Source organism: Arvicanthis niloticus, chromosome 7, assembly GCF_011762505.2.
Source record: "Arvicanthis niloticus isolate mArvNil1 chromosome 7, mArvNil1.pat.X, whole genome shotgun sequence".
NCBI classification, from domain to species: Eukaryota; Metazoa; Chordata; class Mammalia; order Rodentia; family Muridae; genus Arvicanthis; species Arvicanthis niloticus.
In genome coordinates this window covers 84,177,421-84,197,958 of record NC_047664.1, presented here as the reverse complement: position 1 = coordinate 84,197,958, position 20,538 = coordinate 84,177,421, and the positions used below count along the sequence as shown (strand labels likewise).

Genomic DNA, 20,538 nt, shown 5'->3' with positions numbered 1-20,538 from the left:
TCTATAAACCAGGTTGGCCTCAAACTCAGAAATCAGGCTTCTTTCTTTGACTCCAGAGTACTGACATTAAAGGTATGTACTACCACATCAGCTCTAAGCTTTTCTTTAATCTCTTTTCATAAAATTAGAAGCTTAGATAGGTAGGACTTTGCCCTGAGGTCATCACTCCATTTAACATTAGGATTTTCTTTAATCTGTTTATATCCTTGAACACAGGACTTAGCTCCATTCCACTTCCTGGTTCCCATTTCTCTCCAAAATGTACATTTTGTAACTTTGATTGTTCAGTCTTCTCCATTTCATTACAGATCTTCATAAGCATGGCCACTAATTACCACATGACACAGCCCACACTAAGGTATTCTGAGATCTCTTCTGCAAAGGCAAATTAATCCATCAATTTAGCCTCAGGCAGACTCTTTACACCAGGGCATAAAGCAGACACATTTCTTCACTAAAATGTCTTAATAGTCTGTAGGCCACATACTAACATTCGTCTCCTCTGAAACATCTTTAACCAAAGCTCCTTACCGTTAGGACCACTGTCTTCCGTGTTCTTACTAGGATGGTCTGATAAACACCACTTAAAGTATGCAAAATCCATATTACACAAAATAAAAGCAGAGTCAGGCCTAACACAGTTATACCATTCCTTGTCTAACTTCTGTGTTAGTTAGGTGTTTCATGCTGTGAGGAGACACCATGACCAAGCAACTCTTATAGGAAAGAACAATTCATCGGGGCTGTCTTACAGTTCAGAGGTTTAGTCAATTCTTTTCATTTCTGGAAGCATTGCAGTATGCAGGCAGACATGGTCCTAGAGAAGGAGCTGAGAGTTCTACATTCATATCATCAGGCAGCAGGAAGTGGCTACTACACTGATAGTGGCTTAAGCATCTGAGACCCCAAAGCCCAGCCACAGTGACAAACTTCAAAGTCACACCTATTCCACTGAGGACACACTTTCTAATAGTGCCATTCTCTAAGGGCCTATGGGGGCCATTTTTATTCAAACTACCACATCAAACTTTCTCCTTGTGAACAAACCTGTGATGACCAGAATAACTCCCATTCATTTCTATTTCTTATTTCTACCACTTTCCAATATTGATAGGCTAGGACTAAGCCTTAAATATGTGGATTTTACAAGACATCTTAAATCTAAATTATAGGAAGAGATAAACAGCAAGAGGGAGGAAGCAGACAGAGAGAGAGAGAGAGAGAGAGAGAGAGAGAGAGAGAGAATATGAGAAACATATATGACCACTGCACAATATAAATGTTTTATTACTGATTTCATACTAAACAGTATGAAAATATTTTAAAGAAAAACAGGATATAATATTATGAAACAGCAATATTTACATAAGAGAATAGTGCAGAAGAAAATGAATATTTTAATTAAAGCAAAAGATGTAGTTAAAAAATATAATACTTAATTTCTAGATTGATACTCAAAATACATAGTTTAATATTTTTCATTATGTTTTAAAAATAATATTAAATGTATTTGAAATAAATTTTTGTTATAAGTTGCAGATGTTGTCAAGGACATTTGGGGCTATTGATGGGTCCAGAACACTCCTTTGACATATGTGACATCCACATACATGACTTTCATTATTACTCACACTCATATATACATGAATAAAAATAAAATAAAATGGAAATAAATACCAAGCCAAATAAACACTAAACACGCCAACACTGCCTATGTGTTTGTGTCAGCTTCTCTATTAGCGTAGACCCAGATCCAATCGTCATTTATACCACCTTGCCACCTGGAATAATAGTGATCATTCAGGTTATGTTGAAATCTGATACATTTTAATAAAGAATGAGGGATAGTTAGGTATCCGCACAAGGAATGATTTAAAGCAAAGGGCCATCCAGTGTATAACATCTATTTTCTTTCCAATCATTTTTATATCTCTTTGAGTTTTAAAAATAAAGTATGCAAGAACAGATACAAACTCAATTTTCCCTCAATTCAGGTGCTTTGAGTTTAACAGGTATCTAAATTGGATATTAAGGAAGGAACTTTTATTGTTACGTTGTTGCTTACTCTTCTATTTTATGCAACTTAAAACTTGACAGGCTGTCACCAATTTCATAGGAAATTGTAATTCTCCAGCATGGGGAATTATGGTGTGTTCTGCTTAAATGAAGACATTTGAAATTTCAGCTTGTTAAAAATGTATGTGTTTTGTTTATGTGTGTTCACATACATTTGTGTGGGTGCATGTATATGTACCAACATGGAGTACAGAGACCAGCCTATGTACTAGTTCTGGGAAGGCTGTATACCTTCTTTGAAACAATGTCTCTCATTGCTCTGCAGAATGCTGATCAGGCTAGACTGGTTGGCTATGTCCCATAGAGTCACCTTTTCCCTCCTTCCCCAGCACTGGGGTACACGTCATTATGACTTATACTTTTGTTAGGGCTGTATAGATTGAACATATGTACTCATGCTTGCAAGGTAGGTGGCTTACTAACTAACCCCTCTGCCCAGTTGCTAATTTTCATCTTGCATATACTATGTTAAGGATATTATGAATGCTGGTCTCTGTAACATACTATTTATAACTCACTAATTTAATAAAACCTATTGATATAGGAAATAATTACTTAGATGTTTGAACCTTTGTATTCAGCAAGTTAGACACCAGATCAGATTCAGTGGAAAAGTAAGAAGAAAAAGCCTTTGATTAGATAACTCAGATTTAGATTACAGCTATGTGCTTATATTAGTTTTGGGACCTTGGGCCATTGGCCTGTTTAACTTTCCTCAGCTTCAATTTCCTTATCTGTAAAATGAGAAACATAACATACCAAAAGATTAGTGTTAAGATTAAGTGATAAAATGTGAGTAGAGGCACATATAATTTTATTAGTTTCAATCGCTGATGTTACAGACAAGAGAACCGAGTCTTTGAAACTAAAAAAATCACCTCCTTGAGGTTATATGGCAACCAAACCAATGCTATAAGAATAACGAACATGAGCTGTTTCATGAAGCATTCTTCCATTTAATTGTGAAGAAACATATTTATTTCCAGTGTTATGGACTTGCGAAATTTTGTTTTTGAAAGGAGTACCTTCATATAATAGCTTTACCCACAGTCTTGTAGAACCAAGCATTTGCTTGGGAAGCATATTTTATGATAGTCTTCTTAACCTCTTATGTCATGCAAGGCTGACATTTCTAAGATAAAAACGGTAGAAGAGACTTCACATGCTTAGATACCATAGCTGACAAGGTAGTCACTGAGACCATATGGTGCTTCTCTTTTCATGCAACGTGTCCCGTGAAGGTAGCAGATTGCTTGTTACTCATAATCTAGCTGTCAGTGGATTTCTGTGTTAGTTTTGCTTAAACAGTTTGTACAGACTCACCAGTAGATGCGAACTGTGAATCATTCCTTTTCTTTCCATTTCATTGTGTTGACACTTTCAGAGATCATTATTAATTCATAATCTTTAGAATACATTTCTGACTAAAACTCATTCCATCATAGGGTTGTTTTTTTGGTGTGAATATTGCTCAATAAATTTGAAGATCAGCAAGAATATTTTATTTATTAATGATAAACATATTTTCTCAAAAGCAATAAAAACTGAAGAACAAGGGGATGAAGAGATGCATCAGTTGGTAACAGCATATTATTCTTTCAGAGGACCTGAATTTCGTTCCCAGCATCCATGTTGGGTGTCTCACAAGCACCTGTAATTTGGGTTTTAGGGAATCTCATGCCTTTTTCTGCTCTTTGTGTGTATAATTCAAAAATCACTAGAGAAAGAGAACTGATAGAATGAATATATATATTTATATATATATATTTATATAAATGTGTATATTTAATATATATATATATATATATATATATATATATATATATATTTGATTAATTAAGTTGACTTACAGGCTGTGGTCCAACTATTTTAACAATCACTTTCTCCTGGAAAAAAGTCCAAGAGTCAAATAGTTTCATGTTCATGAATCTGAATGTCTCAACTGGTCTTCAGTACATTCCACCATTCCCCCAAAAGTAAGATCTAATACTGCGAAAGAATGAACTTGGCAGCAATAGTGAAGGCAGCCTTTGAGCAGAACCTTTCACCTTCCATGTCCTTTATGTTGGTTGCCACCAGAATATGTGGCTCAGATTTTAAGGTAGATATTCCCACCTCAAAAATCTGGATTTAGGGCATATTCCCTCCTGCAATAATTCAATGGAAAAAAAATCCATCACAGATATACCCAGCTGCTTGAGTTTTAGTTAATTGTCTATGTAGTCAAGTTGACAACAGAGAATAGCCATCCCACTGTGGCACCTGCACACATTTGGTGCACACACAGACATACATAAAATACATACATGTAAATAAAAATAAACAAAATCTACAAAGTTTGTAACAAAAATATTTTGAAATAAAAATACTGGCTAACTTTTCTGTCAACAGTTGCATGATTGATTATATTGACTACATATTACAATCAAAAGATAAAAGTTTATTTTTAATTAGATAATGAGTTAAATTTTGAATAAGTTTTTCTTATAGTCCTGACTATCATTGAGCTTGCTCTGTAATGGTTGACATGTTATTAAAAAAAATTCAAAGATGAAAATGTGGCAGTCAGGTTGAATCAGAAGTAAAAGCAGTAAGAATTGTGTGAACAGAATTTTGTAGAAATCAAAAAAAATCTAGAAGAAAAGAGGAACTTGCCTTTAAGCTCTGACAACTGGGAGTTCTTTTGCCTGTAACAACAATTATGTGATCTACCAAGGTTAAGCAATAAAATTGATTTTCCTAGTATAAAAGCAAGTCCTAAGAGAAGGGGTTTCAAGTTTAGATGGGTTAGTATTGTTATGATATAACTTGGAACTTACTCTCTATCTCTTTATCCTGCCAACTCTAATCTGCAGGCTTTGTTTTTTCACAGTTTGCCTCAAGTTCTTTAGGTGCCTGATATCTGGTCCAAGAAGTACATGGCCAATCCAGGACAGCTAGAAGTGGTATTTGGTCTCATGGCTTTGTTGCTTAAAAATAGCTTTAAAATTTTCCTTCCCTTGCAGAATCCCTTCACAGCTCATTGAACAGAACTGACTTAAAAGTAGGACCCCAGTAATAGAACTAAAATCAGTTCCTATTCCTATAGGATTTTGCCAGACTAGCTACAGTGTCAAATGTAACAGAATGGCCTGCCATCAAAGACAGTTATCAAGAACATGTGTGGAATGTGTGGATGTGTGGTGTTTGTTCAATCACTCAGTGTAGTGATAAACGTAAAGAAAAAGGATAACTCTGGTTTCTGGGTGTCTTAGTTTTATTGACCAATGTAGGTGAAATGAGAGGTGAATTGTTTGTGTAGTTGTTTTGTTCAGCTTTGGTAGAATATTGGGTATTCTATTCTGTGGGTTAGACATATCCTGGAATGTAGTGCTGGAATTGACAATAGGGTGGAACATTCTATAAGATTCATAATGAAATCACAGATATATCCTTTACTGGAAGAAAATTCAAGGTTTAATTTGACTATATTTACTTAAAATTTTTTTGCAGGGAGTATAATAGAAGAACCAGAAATAAAGTAACACAGTTATATACATGTAATTTTGAAAAATATATTGATAACATAGGGAGAAAACAACCTGTTTAGTAGATGACTCTGGAAAAAGTAGGTACTCATCTATAGCAGAAATTAAGCCAAGTGTCTAATCCTGCAAAAAATGGAAGGTCTAAGTAGATCAACAACTTTAATTTGAAATGTAAAATGCTGAAACTGCTGGATACAAGCATCGGGAGCATGTCTCAGGACAGAGACACAATCAAGCATTTTAAATAGAAAACCAATGTCACAGGCTAGAGTCCCAAGTATTGCTAAATGAGAGATTACATGAAATCAAAAGTTTCCTCAAAGCTAAAGGATCTATCCACAGAATGAATGGACAATGTTTAGAATGGGAAAAAAATTAACTATTTCCCAGACTGATTCACAAATCATATGTAAATAACTGCAAACATTTAAACACCAAAAATCCTCTTGTCAATCAATAAATGGGCTAAGAAACTGAATAGACCATCTTCAGAAGAGTAACTATAGTTGTCCAATAAATAAGTAAGTAGATAAATAGATAGGTAGATAGGTAGATAGATAGATAGATAGATAGATAGATAGATAGATAGACAGACAGATAGATGTATAAATATTTCTAAAGGCCTTAAAAACTTTTAATCATAAAGGCAATAGACACTAAAATAATTTATAATTTATCCTTATCTTAGATAGAATGACAACTAATGTTAAGAAGAATTACAGAATACAGAAACTTGTTACCATTAATAGAAGTGCAAACAAATGCCTTTAAACTAGAAATTTGTGTGAATATTCCTCACAAACAGCAGCAAATACTAACTAAAAAGGAGGTCTCGTATATAATATAACTCTATCACTCCTGGGCATATACCCAAAGGACTCTAGGCTCTACCACAGATATATTCACACATCCTTGTTTATTACTGTTCTTTTCACACTATAGAAGAATGGACTCATCCTAGTTGTCCACTAAAATACATTATGATTATGAAAATATGGTACCTATAATTTGTGATGTTGTATTTATAATATAATATAAATGGATAATGTTGGAAATATTCTACTAATTGAGTTAAGCTGTGGTCTGAAAGAAAAATAATTCATGTTCTACTATATTTGTAGATCCTAGCTTCTAATTTTTAATGTATGTGGAAATATGGCAATAGATTCTTAAATTAGAAGGCGTGAACAAAAAGGGAAAAGAATCATTTATATAGGCACGTGTGGAAGGTAATAGAGCATTTACAACAAAACTGGAAAGGGGAATCTTAGGTAGGGTAAAGGTAAAAGTAGGGGTTAGAGACACAGTGACAAGAAAGAGAATCCTTTCTTCTGGGAATATTATCAGGTAAAACAAATATATATTTACGTGATGTAAAGAAATTTACTATTTTGTGTGATAACTATAAAATAAATTGAATAAAAATAAGCAGATAAATGGATTTAGAAATACTGTTAATAATAGAAACAAGAGTAATAACTACTCTCATAGACGCTTATTGGGTGATGCTGGCATTTCATGCTACTACTAGGTTAGAATGAACTTAATATTTGTTGGTTGTTGTCTTTAGGTAGTGGCAAATGTGTCTAGGTTTAGGTGGAATTTCAGGAACAATCATTACTGTTCATTGTCACTAAGACCTCATGTACTGTGGCAATCTTTTTTACTCCATGTTTCCATAATAGGATTCTGAATAAGACACCAATGTTCTTGTTGAACATTTTGAAGAATTTCTAAGATGAGTATATGAAAGAGATTATATAAGTTGTGTTGCATAGCCTCTCCCATATATCAGTAAATACCTGTTTGCTTATATTATTTTGTGTTCATGAGAAGCTGAGGATTAGAGAAGAATTTAACTCTCTTGCATTCCTTATCCAAGAGATTTTGTATTGTTATGGATTTCTGTCTTCAACTCAAATATATCAGAAATCAATGTAATATTCCTCAACCTGTAACTTAACATTTTACCCCATTTACAAATTTAATTTTCCAAAGAGAAATGTATGTCTCTTAGCTCTTTACTCATGTTTGTTAGCTGCTTATTGTCCCCTGAAGCAGTTGACAAACTATAAAGTCAAGCAAGTCTTGAAGCCAGAACTCATAAATGTGCTGAATGGATTCATAGAGACAGGGATGGACAGCTGTGTCTATGTGGTTTGCTCCCACAATTTAGTTGAAAAGTGACATTTTAAAAACTTTCATGTAGCTGTAGAGATATAACTGGTATTATAAGAATTTGCTAATGTGAGCATCATGAAAGGAAAGTAACAGTAACAGAGTAAGAATATACCTTCTTACACTGGATTCCCCTGTGGTCTGCAGGGATCACATACTTTTTCACCTTAGGTGGATGGTGACAATACCAAAGATCCTTCATTGGTCATTTGACTGTTCAATGACTGAAAATATATTTATTCCTGTGTGCTATTTTCCTGAAGAGTGCAGTACATATTTGTGGTCTTAATGACTCAGCAATATGTTGAAGAAAATGAAATAGCACCAAAAGGTACTTAGCAAGTTATAGATGTTTGAAAGTTATAACCAAAGAACTTGCATTTGTTTTTTATGTGGTATTCATATTTATCTCTAGTTGCTAGCATGTACGCCGTTGAGAATTTAGTCTTTTAATATATAGTCTCTTCATTGTTTTTGTTCTTGTATCTGTTAATCCCAACAAAAATAAATTTGTGATTCTCTGTTTTTATTAAAATAAATTATTTACAAACTTTTTTAGTTACATAAAATGTTGAGATTATTTGAATGAATTATTTCGACATTAAAACATATTTATGATATTTTAGATTTAGTTTCTGCTCAAATCTATTTTTTGACCAATACTTATATAATATTTGCTGGTTAAAATTTTTCTAGATAGATTGCTCAGCATTTATGAATACATGCGAGTTTTGCAGAAGACCCAAGTTCAATTTTCAGCACCCATGTCAAACTCACAATAGTGTATAATTGATGCCCTATTTTTGCCTCCATGGGCACTACACTCGCATGTTACAGGACTCTCTCTCTCTCTCTCTCTCTCTCTCTCTCTCTCTCTCTCTCTCTCTCTCTCTCTCACACACACACACACACACACACACATGCAAATAATAATCTTTTAGAGAAAACTTTTAAATATACTATATTAGTGAGTTATTTTCTTTTTATACATTGACTAGGAATTTGTAGTAGATTACATACTTAGTAATCCCTGTGGGCTTATTTCTTTTGAAGGAATCATTTCTTTATTACTGATTAGCTAACCAATCAACCCATTTTCCTCATACTTATATGGTTAATAGTTGTGTGAGAAAATGACATTGAAGGGTTTTTTTTCAGTTCCATTGTGTAACTTCATTTTAAAACATAAATAACAAAATAAAAACATTTTCCACAAAATATCAGATATTTAATTAATGCTTTCCAGAGTAACTGTGGTATCAAACATTTCCTCTAATTATATTCATTAGTGGCTTCTCTCGGACAAGTTTTAATTAAGTTGTACAATGAAGATCAATACTCATTGCGTATTCATTGTAATTTACAACACTCATATATACTGTTCAGAACAATTTAATTACTGTAATTGTAGCAAAGAAGACATGTAGAAATTGCACTCTATTACTGCCAATCCACTCTCTAATAAATTTGTTAAAGTCGTTGGGAAATTATCTTCTCAAATTCACATTTGTATGTACCCTGTCTACCTCTGAGTTGTTTTTCAATACTGATTTATAAAATGTTTCTATATACATATATATGGATATAGAGACATTAATGAAATTACTGAGTGTTTCCTATATTCTATCATAAATTTTGAGAAACAATTGGAATGTAAATAAGAATATCCATAATTGCACCAATTTAGTGAAAAATATTCTAAGAGAATTACATGGGTAGATCATTATATTTTATTTCTGTAAATTAGACTCCTATTGCTTTAACTTTATATTTTTACATACAGATTAATTTTTGTTATATAAGGAATGTTTCCAAATATAGTAACTTCTGTTAAAGGATATTCTCACACTAGCACACTATAATAATTAATGTAATGAAGAAAAGTTGTGGTAATATCAGAACATAAATGTCAGAGCATCTCTACCTTGGAACAAGTAAAACATTGATAACATAATTGTTTCATGGAGTTCTTCGTTATGTATAGGGAGATGTGTGGCTACTTTTAAACATCAATAGCAAAAAGAAAAAAGAAAAAAAAGACAAGACAAGACTAGACACCTATGGATATCATCAGAGACAGTGGATGAGAACTTCTGTTGAATGCTAATTGAGACACCCCTCTGGATCAGTTCCTTGACAAGATCACTCATTCATAAGGCACACAGCTATTGAATACTTGATACTTGAAAGGCTGGTAGGCTTGTCTTGGTTGTTGTGGGTTTTTTTTTTCATGGTTTAAATTATTGTTTATTAGTATATGTATACATGTGTGCTCAATTATATACATGTGAGTACAGGTGTGTACAAAGGCCAGAAGAAAGTATCATAACTTGAGGTGGACTTAAAGGTTTATGTGATCTGCCTGGTATTGTGGATAGAAACAGAATTCATATATTCTTCAAGAACAGTACAAAATCCTAATTATTGACCTACCTCTCTAGCTCCAGGTATTTTTTTAGGAGTTAAAACAAGTCAGTGTGAGTAAGTATGAGAACTAGGTGATATTAGTACACTGAGTAATAACACTGTACTTGGATAAAGGAAGGGGAGGCTCAGGAATGAATGATATTACTTTATAAAATGTCAAATATATATGAAGAATTGGTAATTCTCAGAAATGTGATAATTATTTAATATATCCAAATAGCCTATTTAGTGATTAAAAAGAAAAGTATATTAAACATATTTTGCAGGAGTAATTTGATTACAGCTTACATTACATTACACATTCTGTCACTGAAAGAATCAAGGCAGAAACCTGGAGATAGGAAGTGACAGAGAAATCACGGAGGCACACTGCATACGGGCTTGCATTTCTATACTTTTTACTTTACATATTAATTAAAACTGTTTTCTTCTAGATGTTTGAAGAGTTGATCAAGGTCTCAGAGTTTATTCTGCCTTCTGTACACAAATAGCAATATAATTTTATATCCCTTTCTCTATTTCAAATATTCTAATTGTAAATGTAAATATCTTATTTGCATTGTGAGTTTTATGGAATCATTGCTTTTAGAAGGAATTAATCTTCAGATGTTTGTAGAAAGTGAGATGTATTTCCCATCAACTTCATCACCCGTTATTTTAATGACACAATTTTTATATAGTCACATTAAGGAAAATTTTAGGCTACAAATTATTGATTTCTACTGTATTTACTGTCTTATATTTTTGTATTATATTAAGATATTAATGGCTATTCTTCAAAAATTGAATTAATATCTAAGCTAGTGTCCTGAAACCATTAATTTACTTCTATATACATTTTGAGCCTCAAAACAGCAATGTAGATTATTGTACACTAAAGTTAATTCAAGAGTCAGTAACCACAGTTTGAAGGCATTAGAATTCTGTAGTTGATAATGAACACTTAAAGCTGCATGTTACGAAGAGGCCAGGCTAACAGACTGCTATGAATTTCTAGTGTTCTTAAGCACATCAGTTTTGATCACAGGTTGAAACTCGGCTGACTGTAGCATACTTACACCTTCGGTTTGATGATATGAGGTAGTTTATCTCAACTACACAGACATACTGCTGCTCAATAGCAAAGATGATCCAAAGGAATCATTAAAATGAATAAACATAACAATTTAAGTGTTCACTCCCCTGGCATTTAGTCATGTCTAGACAGAACCTAGTGTCCCAGATACAGTAAAAGGAGGACAAGGACATTTATGGTTAATGTAACCTTATTCCCATGGAGACCAGAAAAGCCAATAACAGAGTAAAATGAAGAGTTTACTTCCTACTGAAGAGGTAGGTGCAGCGTCATGTCTGGCAGGACTTATGTGATTGGGGTGACAGGAGCATTGTGCTTTCTTTCTTTTTATAATGTGTTCTTTATTTTTTATTTTTATTCTTTTATCCTTTACAGTGCAGCATTTATCTTCCTCTCTGTTTGCCCTATGACTAATCCCATACCACCTCTCTCCATCCCTAAGGGTAGAGGATGTCCCCACCTCGTCTCCACCCCACCAGACTTCCTCACTCCCTGAGACCTCCAAGTCTCTATAGGGTTAGGTACATCTTCTCTCACTGAGTCCAGACCAGGTAGTTCTCTGCTGTATATATGTTGGGGTCTCATATCAGTTGGTGTATGCAGCCTGATTGGTGGCTCAGGAGTCCAGTTTAGATGAGACCACTGGTCTTTCTATATAGGGTCGCCCTCCTCCTCAACTTCTAGCTTTTCCCTAATTTAACCACAGGGATCCTCAGCTTTTGTCTATGGTTGGCTGTAAATATCTGCATCTGACTCTTTCGGCTGCTTGTTGGGGCTCTCAGAGGGCAGTCATGCTTGTTGGGGCTCTCAGAGGGCAGTCATGTTAGGCTTCTGTTTGTAAGCACACCATATTAGTGTCAGGCCTTGGTCCCGTTGAGCTGAATTCCAATTTGAGCCTGTCACTGGACCTCCTTTTCCTTTTAACTATGGTTTTTCAGTAAAGGTATCATTACTTGAAGAAACTGACAGTTCTCCAGACAACATGAGGCCAATATTATTAAAGTGTTTTAAAGATGATGAAACGTCTGACTTGCAACTTATGTTTACAGAACTACAAAAATAGACAAAACAATTATACTCAGAAAAAGCCATGTATATATGAAAGTTAGCATGTTTTGTGTTTCCTACAACTTTTAAATTGATTTAATAGGACACATATCTTCACATGTATATTTTCAGCAGACTACATGAAATGTGAAATAGATTTATATGTCAAGTACACATAAATTTTAGAAAATATCCAATACTTCTGGTTTTGGCTGTGATCCTGTCATAATGATTTTTCTTATTCTCATGGTATAGTATGATATGTTTCCTTGTCTTTCAACTCTTGTTCATTTTATATTTCAGACTTGCACTTGCAGATAGAATAACACTTTTAAAATTAATAAAATTCCAAAATACTGGCCTCCAATGTGATATGGGTTGTTTCCAGAAATACTACATGTGTCTTATCTTCTATTCCATAAGCTAGGTTCAATCAAAGCAGTTCAGTTACGTTGTATGCTAGAAGACTTTAGAAAAAAAAATGTAAAAAGGATAGAAAGATAATTTTTCTTTCATCCATACTCAAAGCATTTAACTAAACTCTATTTTTTACATTAATTTTATTTCGCAAGGACAGAATGTAAGCACGTGGTGCATATTTGTATATTGGTCAGTGTGAGTATATGTACTTATCTGGTGGCTCCTTTATAATGAATGTGTTTATATCAATCCCGGGGTTTCTAAAACTCTTAAATTTCTTGCAATCTTAGGATTTCAAGACATAAAATATTTAAAAATGAGGCACATTTTAGGTTATCTCTAAGTAGAAGACACCTGAGGATATACAGGATTCTTACCTACAAAACAGACTTGTGAATTGCTAGATTCTTCCTCTTGAGTAAAATTATGTTGATTTGTTTCTTACTTAAATTTTTACTCATTCTGAAGATTTTGATGATTATCATGGAAATAATAAATATGCTTGTGAAATGTTTACTGTTACTTAATGTAATTATTTGCCAACTCTTAACAACCATCCAGATAAAAATAAAACATGCTTAGCTATAATTTTTAAGGCTGTGTTTTAATGCCAAGTAGTTGTTTTGTTTGTGTGTTTGTTTTGAAGATTTATTTTTTTTTTTATTTTTTTCCACGTTTATTGCGGGGCTTTTAGTGGTCCCGCATGAGATTTAATACTAAAGACATGGAGACATCCACATGGTTTAAAGCCTAACTGGCCATTGTTGGAGCAGTGTCTCAGCTAGCTTCTTACTTAATCCAACTTCTCTGCCACTTCCTGCCTTCTCACAGCTCTCTGCCCTACTTTCCTGCTATGTGCCTCTCAATGCTCTGTCTGACTGCTCCTGTCTCTGCCTGTTGTTCTGCAGGTCCTCCTGCCCCAGCAACAGCTACCAGCTCTTTATTATGCAAAAAGCCATGCTCCTTATTCAGCCAATTGGCTTTGGGAGTTACCAACTAGCCTTTCTGTTTGGGTGTAGATAAGGAAGTGACAAACATTGACACATCCTGCTATCCCTGGCCTGCTCAGTTAACAGTTGAGAACACAGGGACACACTTCTTCACAGTCAGTAAATAAAATATTTTCAGGTGATCCCAACACATCTAATTTGAATTTTTCTTTTATTTAAAATCGTATTTAAGTTTATACACATTTTAAATGTTTTTGTTACAATTCGCCAATAATTTACTATAAACCAACTGTCCTTTTGGGTCATAATAGAAGCATGATCTCATCTTGGTGATATAAGCAGTATTCATCTCAGCAGAGGTGCAGTAGGGATGTACTCAGTTTGGTGTCTTGTTTTTTGCTTTTTTTTCAGTGAATTTATTGGACTCGCGCACTGTCATGGGGGACCTTGGATGGATTGCTTTGCCAAAGAATGGGGTAAGTTCTTTGGAAAGTTTTCATAAAACATACACTTCATCCTACAAAAGTCATATTTAATTGAAATTTAGTTGGATTTTTTGTTTGTTTGTTTTTTGTTTGTTTGTTTGTTTTTTTGGTTTTTGTTTTTGTTTTTCGAGACAGGGTTCTTCTGTGTAGCCTTGGCTGTCCTGGATAGTTGGATATTTTTGTTAAGAGAGTAGAGTGTTATATTTCTGTAAAGTGGGTTTAGGGGTATTTCAAATGAGTTCTGGCAAAAAGTTAACCAGAAGGGAGAGGTTTTCAGTGACTAAATATCAAACACATTGCTTTCCTCTCAGCATTTCTACACACACTCACACACACACACACACACACACACACACACACACACACACACTAACAAACAAAATCTTTCAGCACCTAGGAAATGTGGTGTTTTGACATGATCACAGTGAAGTTACATAGGAAATGTAATTAACCTGTGCAATATTAATGTATGTAGAGATCAAATCATTTTTTATTTTGCTTCGAAACAATTGAAGCCATTACAAGAGTTCAGTTAAGTTCCCATCAGTTCCAGTACCATTCAAATGTTTTGTCCCAAATTTTGAATTTTTTTCACTGAAAACTTTTCAGAAAAGAATTATCTTACCAAAATATTTTATGCCTAATAGTTTATTAAATTATTTTGTTGACATATATTAAAGTAAAACATTTGAGATGGTAATTAGATGCCATTTTAAACATGTGTGTGTGTGTGTGTGTGTGTGTGTGTGTATTACAGAATTTGTAAATTTAAAGGAGGATTACAGGATTACCTTGAAATTAAATTCACAAGTATGTATCAGAAAATGAAACCCCAAATTAAATATTCTTCTATAATGTAATCATGTTATGTTGCAGCCCGTACTGCCCATTCCGGTCCGAGGGTCAGGGTCTAGCGAGAGAGAGAGTGGGGATAAAGGGGAAGAGACGCGAAGAATGGAGACAAGACAGAGATTCTGATCAAGTCTCGTTTATTGAAGGGAATTCTGAGCTATTTATAGGCTTTTGCCACGTGCCTTGTAGGCGCGTGGATACCACGTGCCTTGCAGGTGTTGATATGACGTAAGCCTTACAGGCGTCTATAGCGTGGACAGCACGTGCACCGCAATGCCTTGCAGACATGGATAGCACGTGTGCCTTACAGGCATGTATGGCATAGATAGCACGTGGACAGCACGTGAACTGCAATACCTTGCAGGCGTGGCCACCACGTGCGCCTTGCAGCTGGGGCCAGTAAACAGCAACACAAAATATGTGGGATATCAGAGTGTGCTTTAGCTGTTGTAGGCTATTGAAAACCAAATCTTTCGTCAGGGTATATGGTTCTAGATGGCTGCAAAGTTGATCTAGCCGCTTTCTGCTAAAGTCGGCTCCCAACAATGTTATTCTGAAAAATCTGTTTCACAATTTTATAATAAAACAATTATAATTGTTGAGAATTATATTAACCTATAAAATTAAGAGTTTGACAATTAAAAATTTTCAAATTAAAGTTATACTCAGTTGATTTGACAAGAAACCCAAAATTTTCAATTGTTTATTTTAAAATTACACTTATGGTTTTAAATCTATAAATGTATTTTATTTCAATATGCATGTAAGCAACAAATTTATTACATCATATATAGAAAATATATGGAATGGAAATAACTTTAAGCAAGAGAATATTATACAAGTCTTGGGCTAGGAACATAATTATTCAAAATATTAGAATGATATTTTTTTTCAATTAATGAGAAAACCAGTTGAATGAAGTAGTCTTGTGCTTGTTAATTGTGCAGCACCAACCCTGACCAGCAGGAATTAAGACATGCTTAGCGGTTGGTAGTCAAGATGGCGAGCCCCCATCCCTTCCCGGGCACAGCTTATAAACCCTGCCAGGAGCCCATGAACTCATGCCATATATCATCTCTCCATAGGCTTGTGACGCTTGTGTAAGATCAGGCCACCTTGAAGCACAGCCTTCACACCTAATGACTTGTTTATCACTCGTCCCTCGGGTGGCCATAGCCATCTTGGGGTGAGGTTCTTATGGCGCCTAACAGTTAATGTAGGTCATCCTGACACAAGATAGTCATTTGAGAAGCTGAAACTACAATTGAGGATTGTCTGAAAGCAAGATGGTTTCAGCTTTTCAAATGTTGCCTGTGGTCATTATTGTGGCACATTTTCTTGATTGCTGAGTTACCTGGGAGGGCCCAGCCCACTGTAGGCTGTGCCATCTGTTCACAGGAGTCTTAGGCTGTGTAAGAAAGCATGCTGTACAATCCATGCAGAGTAAACCAGTAAGGACCCTTCCTGCATGGTCCCTGCCTCTGGTCTTATTTGAGTTCCTGCCCTGACTTCCCTTCAGGACTGATATTAGCATATCTTAGTAAAATGAACTCTTTGCTTCCCATGATGCCTAGGTCAAAGTGTTTATCTCAGCAAAGAAAGCAACTTAAGATAGCCCTTTTCTTAGACAGTTACTTTTGAGGGAGACAGACAAGTCATATTAAACTTTAAAATTCCCAAAATGTGTTAATATCTTTATATCATCTTGCTTTCAGACAATTCAGCACCTTCAATTTACTTTGGTATTTCAAATTATAATTGCATTTATAGATGCAATATAAAAAGTAATATTATTCAGGTGTTGGAATCCAAAAGTAAAACTTTGTAAGAAAGATAAAATAATTGTCAATATAATGCAATCTATTGTGTCATTTCTACTTTCTTACATTCCAGATTGTTCCTTTAGCTCTCATAAACTTTTGCAACTGTTCTCTCTCTCTCTCTCTTTTCTCTCTCTCTCCCTTTCTCTCTCTGTCTCTCTCTCCCCCGTGTGTGTGTGTGTGTGTATATGTTTGTGTATGTGCATGTGTGTGTTATACTTTGGAATTTTATTCATAGCCAAAATGTTTTATTTAATGAGTATATTAAGTGTCTTATCTAAAAATCTGATAGACATCTAGTTTAAAGTTACACTTTTAGAGCTTTCAGAAATGGTTATTCTCTTTGAATTCAGTTTGACCTTTTACACTTTTCCAATTGAGAATTTATTAAAACAGAATATTAAAAGTACACATTTGAGTTAGCATCAATATGATGCCCTAGTTACTCCTATGACTGGAACCTTTGGGAGGCACTGCTTAATTTCTTGTACCATTTTTTTATAGAAAACAGAAGTCTTTGTAGAAGGACAAAGCTCTTAACAGCATTTCAATAATATCATGTCAATTTGTTCTTTTCTTTACAATTAATAGAATAATACTAGTTTTCTTTCTAAATTTTAAAGCAACATTCATTATTTTCTGGATGATTGTAAATTTTTAATGCATCATGATTTCTTTGATACAGCTAACCTACATACTATGTATTCTGAAGACACAAAAGATAATTCAGAGGAAATTAGTGATTTTTTTTGCTTGTTTTACAAGTGGAGGGATGTGCATGTAATATTGATTTGCATTTTTGTTAGGAGCCACCCATATACAAAATAATGGGAAGTGGCATCATTATTTTAAAAGAAATGAGTGTTTGAACTTAAATGACTATAGGGAGAAGTGTACACTTGCCAAGGATGTACGCATGCTCCAATGAGGCTGGAGAATTTGTTTCACCTGGGAGTGGCCTTAGGGTTCTCTACAAAAGAAAAACAAAGGCAGTGGCTTAGATAAATGTTGAATGAATGTGTTAGCAGGCACAGATGGTCATTCGGTGGAGATGAACATACTTAATGGTTAATAAGGATTTTCTTTCTTTTGAATCCGTCAAGTATTGTCTGATATTTAACTAAATAATCCCATTAATGGACACACAGAAAAATATAGTGTGTTTTCAGAATTACTTTAGAATGTCGATTAAACAAGTAAACCTCAAATCCTAGAATGTGGGAACAATTGAAGTTACCAAAAACCATCAGAGTGCAAAGATGAGCAATGTATTATCAACATGGAAGGCAAAAGTAATCATAAAAATTACATTAAGAATTCACTAGAGTCAGTTTACTAGGTGAAGATTTTAATAAGCAATGCAAAATGTATAACAAACTAAAAGAAAATGTGAGATTAATAAGACTAAGAAACTATAAGAACTATATCTCACTTAATTCAAAATGTCAATAGATATTGGCTGCCCTATAAAGAAAGATGCTATAGAAAGGAAAAAAAAGTAAAACCTGAAACAAAGAATTCATTACAAATGACAAACCACAGTCCTGGTCAGGCAGAAGGAGGGAACAAACGTGAAAGTGAAAACTAGGGATTTTCCTCTCTGAGAAAGTGGCAGGAGTCTATGAAAGGACACATTTAGGACACAAGAGGCCTAAATGGACAGGGATGATATGTAAGGATTAATGAACTGGCATATTCTCATATTTGAAATAAAACAACACATATATTCATCAACAAACATGAGTAAAATCAACTTAAAGAGATCCACAGATTCGATTAGATTGTCAAAACCAAATAGAGAAAGACAATTGTAAAAGCATCATGTGAGAAACATCTCATTTATTTAGATATTCAGAACTGTTAAAAGTTTATTATTCATTAAAAGCCCTGATGCCAGATTTAACCCTAGCATATTTAAGTGCTCCAAATAGAAAACAAGATTTCAAGCGGGGATATATACCTAGAAATAGCCAATTTAATTTTAAAATGAATTTAGCAACTTCTCTGATTAAGTAAATATAAATATCAGAAACAATTTTCTACTAGAAATATCTTTAAAAAATATGTTATAAAATGTAGAGCACTATTTTTAAGAGAGAATTGTATTAGTATTTCTCAAACATTGTCTTTTATCTTCCTTACTTTACTTTGGTAGAAACATAAAAGTTGATAAATTACATGTTTTTCTGTAAATACACCAATGTACTTTAAGAAACAACAATTGATTTCAGAATGGTTTATTTATAACACAATTCTGTAGTTTTATACAATGCACCCATATGTCACTTGATGACAAATATTCAGTCTAAGGCATGTTGTCATTATGAATGCATTTTAGTGAGTACTTATTGAGGCTGGGCTGGATTGGGTGCTACTGGACAATTCAATTTATGGACCATAGTCATATTTACTGGCCTTCTGTTTCGTACCTCATGACTGTATTCCAGTACAAGCACATCATTTTAGTGGAACCTAGAAGATTACATAGAGGTGCACATGCTTAAAATTTTGGTTTTGTATATACGATGATATTTTTAATGTGAATTTGGGAGTTGTCTAAGTCATCAAAGTGCTTTCTATTCAATTATGAGTACTTGCGTTTAGATCCAAATACTCATAAAAAAATCAAAGGAAACCAAATCAAAAAAGTTAGGCACAGATTAAAGAAGCTTCCTTCTGTAGTAGAGGGGAACAAATACAGAAACCTACAACTAGGAAATGTGCAGGGAATGAGCAACAGGGGAACACTCAGCCCCAAATATGATGTCTCCATCAAAGCCCTCCTTTCAAGGCTCAGGGGATTTCGCAGAAGAGGAGGAGGAAAAACTGTAAAAGCCCATGGGAGTGGAAGACAGCAAGGAAACAAGCCTTCTAAACACAACAGGACCAATGCACATATGAACTCACAAATACTATGGCACATGCTCACGGCCTGCAGGGTCTATGCTGGATGGGATCCCAGTGCTGAGGTCAGAAGTGGACACAAGACTCTATTCTTAACAAGAGGCTATTTTATGTATCTATATATCTATATTTATATCTATATGTATATCTATATGTATATACCATGATACATACACACACACATATACACAAGGATATATCTAAAAAACACAAATACACACACACACACACAGACACACACTAAAATTAGTTAGTGCTTCAAAGCTGGAAGATCTTACATAAAACCTGAATGCCTATTCTCTGTTGATTCACATGTGTCAGAAAGCTAAAGGTACAGGTGTTTCACACTCCCAATATGTGCAAGCATAAGAAAGAATATCGTTTTAAGAAATTGACTACATTCCCCTGTATGCCCTGTATGAAGAAAAGAGTTCATGGCATTCTGAAATTGATGGGTTTTGAAAGTAAGCAACCAAAAAAAAGATGATAATTTTTTTCTAGTCCTGATGTCTCTTTATATAGGTGTTCAGAAGAATCACAGAAATATCAGGATATCACATCACTTGAACAGTTTGTGTTTTGTGTACTTTTCACATGCAATGTCATTTTTCTTTTGGATTCAGTCTAACTATGAAAAAGCTATTCCTTCAGCACAGGAATATGTGCAACCGATATTAAAAACTAGAGAAATGTACAAAGATGCACTTAGTGTTTTGTTTTGTTGGTGAGGAAACCCAGCATAAGCAACTTACTTAAATTTAAGCAGTTGGTCCTTTT

The 20,538-nt window shown here is 34.2% G+C and overlaps 1 protein-coding gene across 5 annotated transcripts in view; it reads left to right on the top strand.

Moving 5' to 3' along the window:
- Epha5 (EPH receptor A5) overlaps positions 1-20,538 on the top strand; it is a 308,023-nt gene that overhangs the window by 17,178 nt on the left and 270,307 nt on the right. For all 5 annotated transcript variants that reach the window (XM_034508731.2, XM_076938719.1, XM_034508730.2 and 2 more), the window contains exon 2: positions 14,112-14,176. In XM_034508731.2, coding sequence (XP_034364622.1) covers positions 14,138-14,176 — 39 coding nt within the window. In that variant the 5' untranslated portion in view covers positions 14,112-14,137. The remainder of the gene's footprint in view (positions 1-14,111; positions 14,177-20,538) is intronic.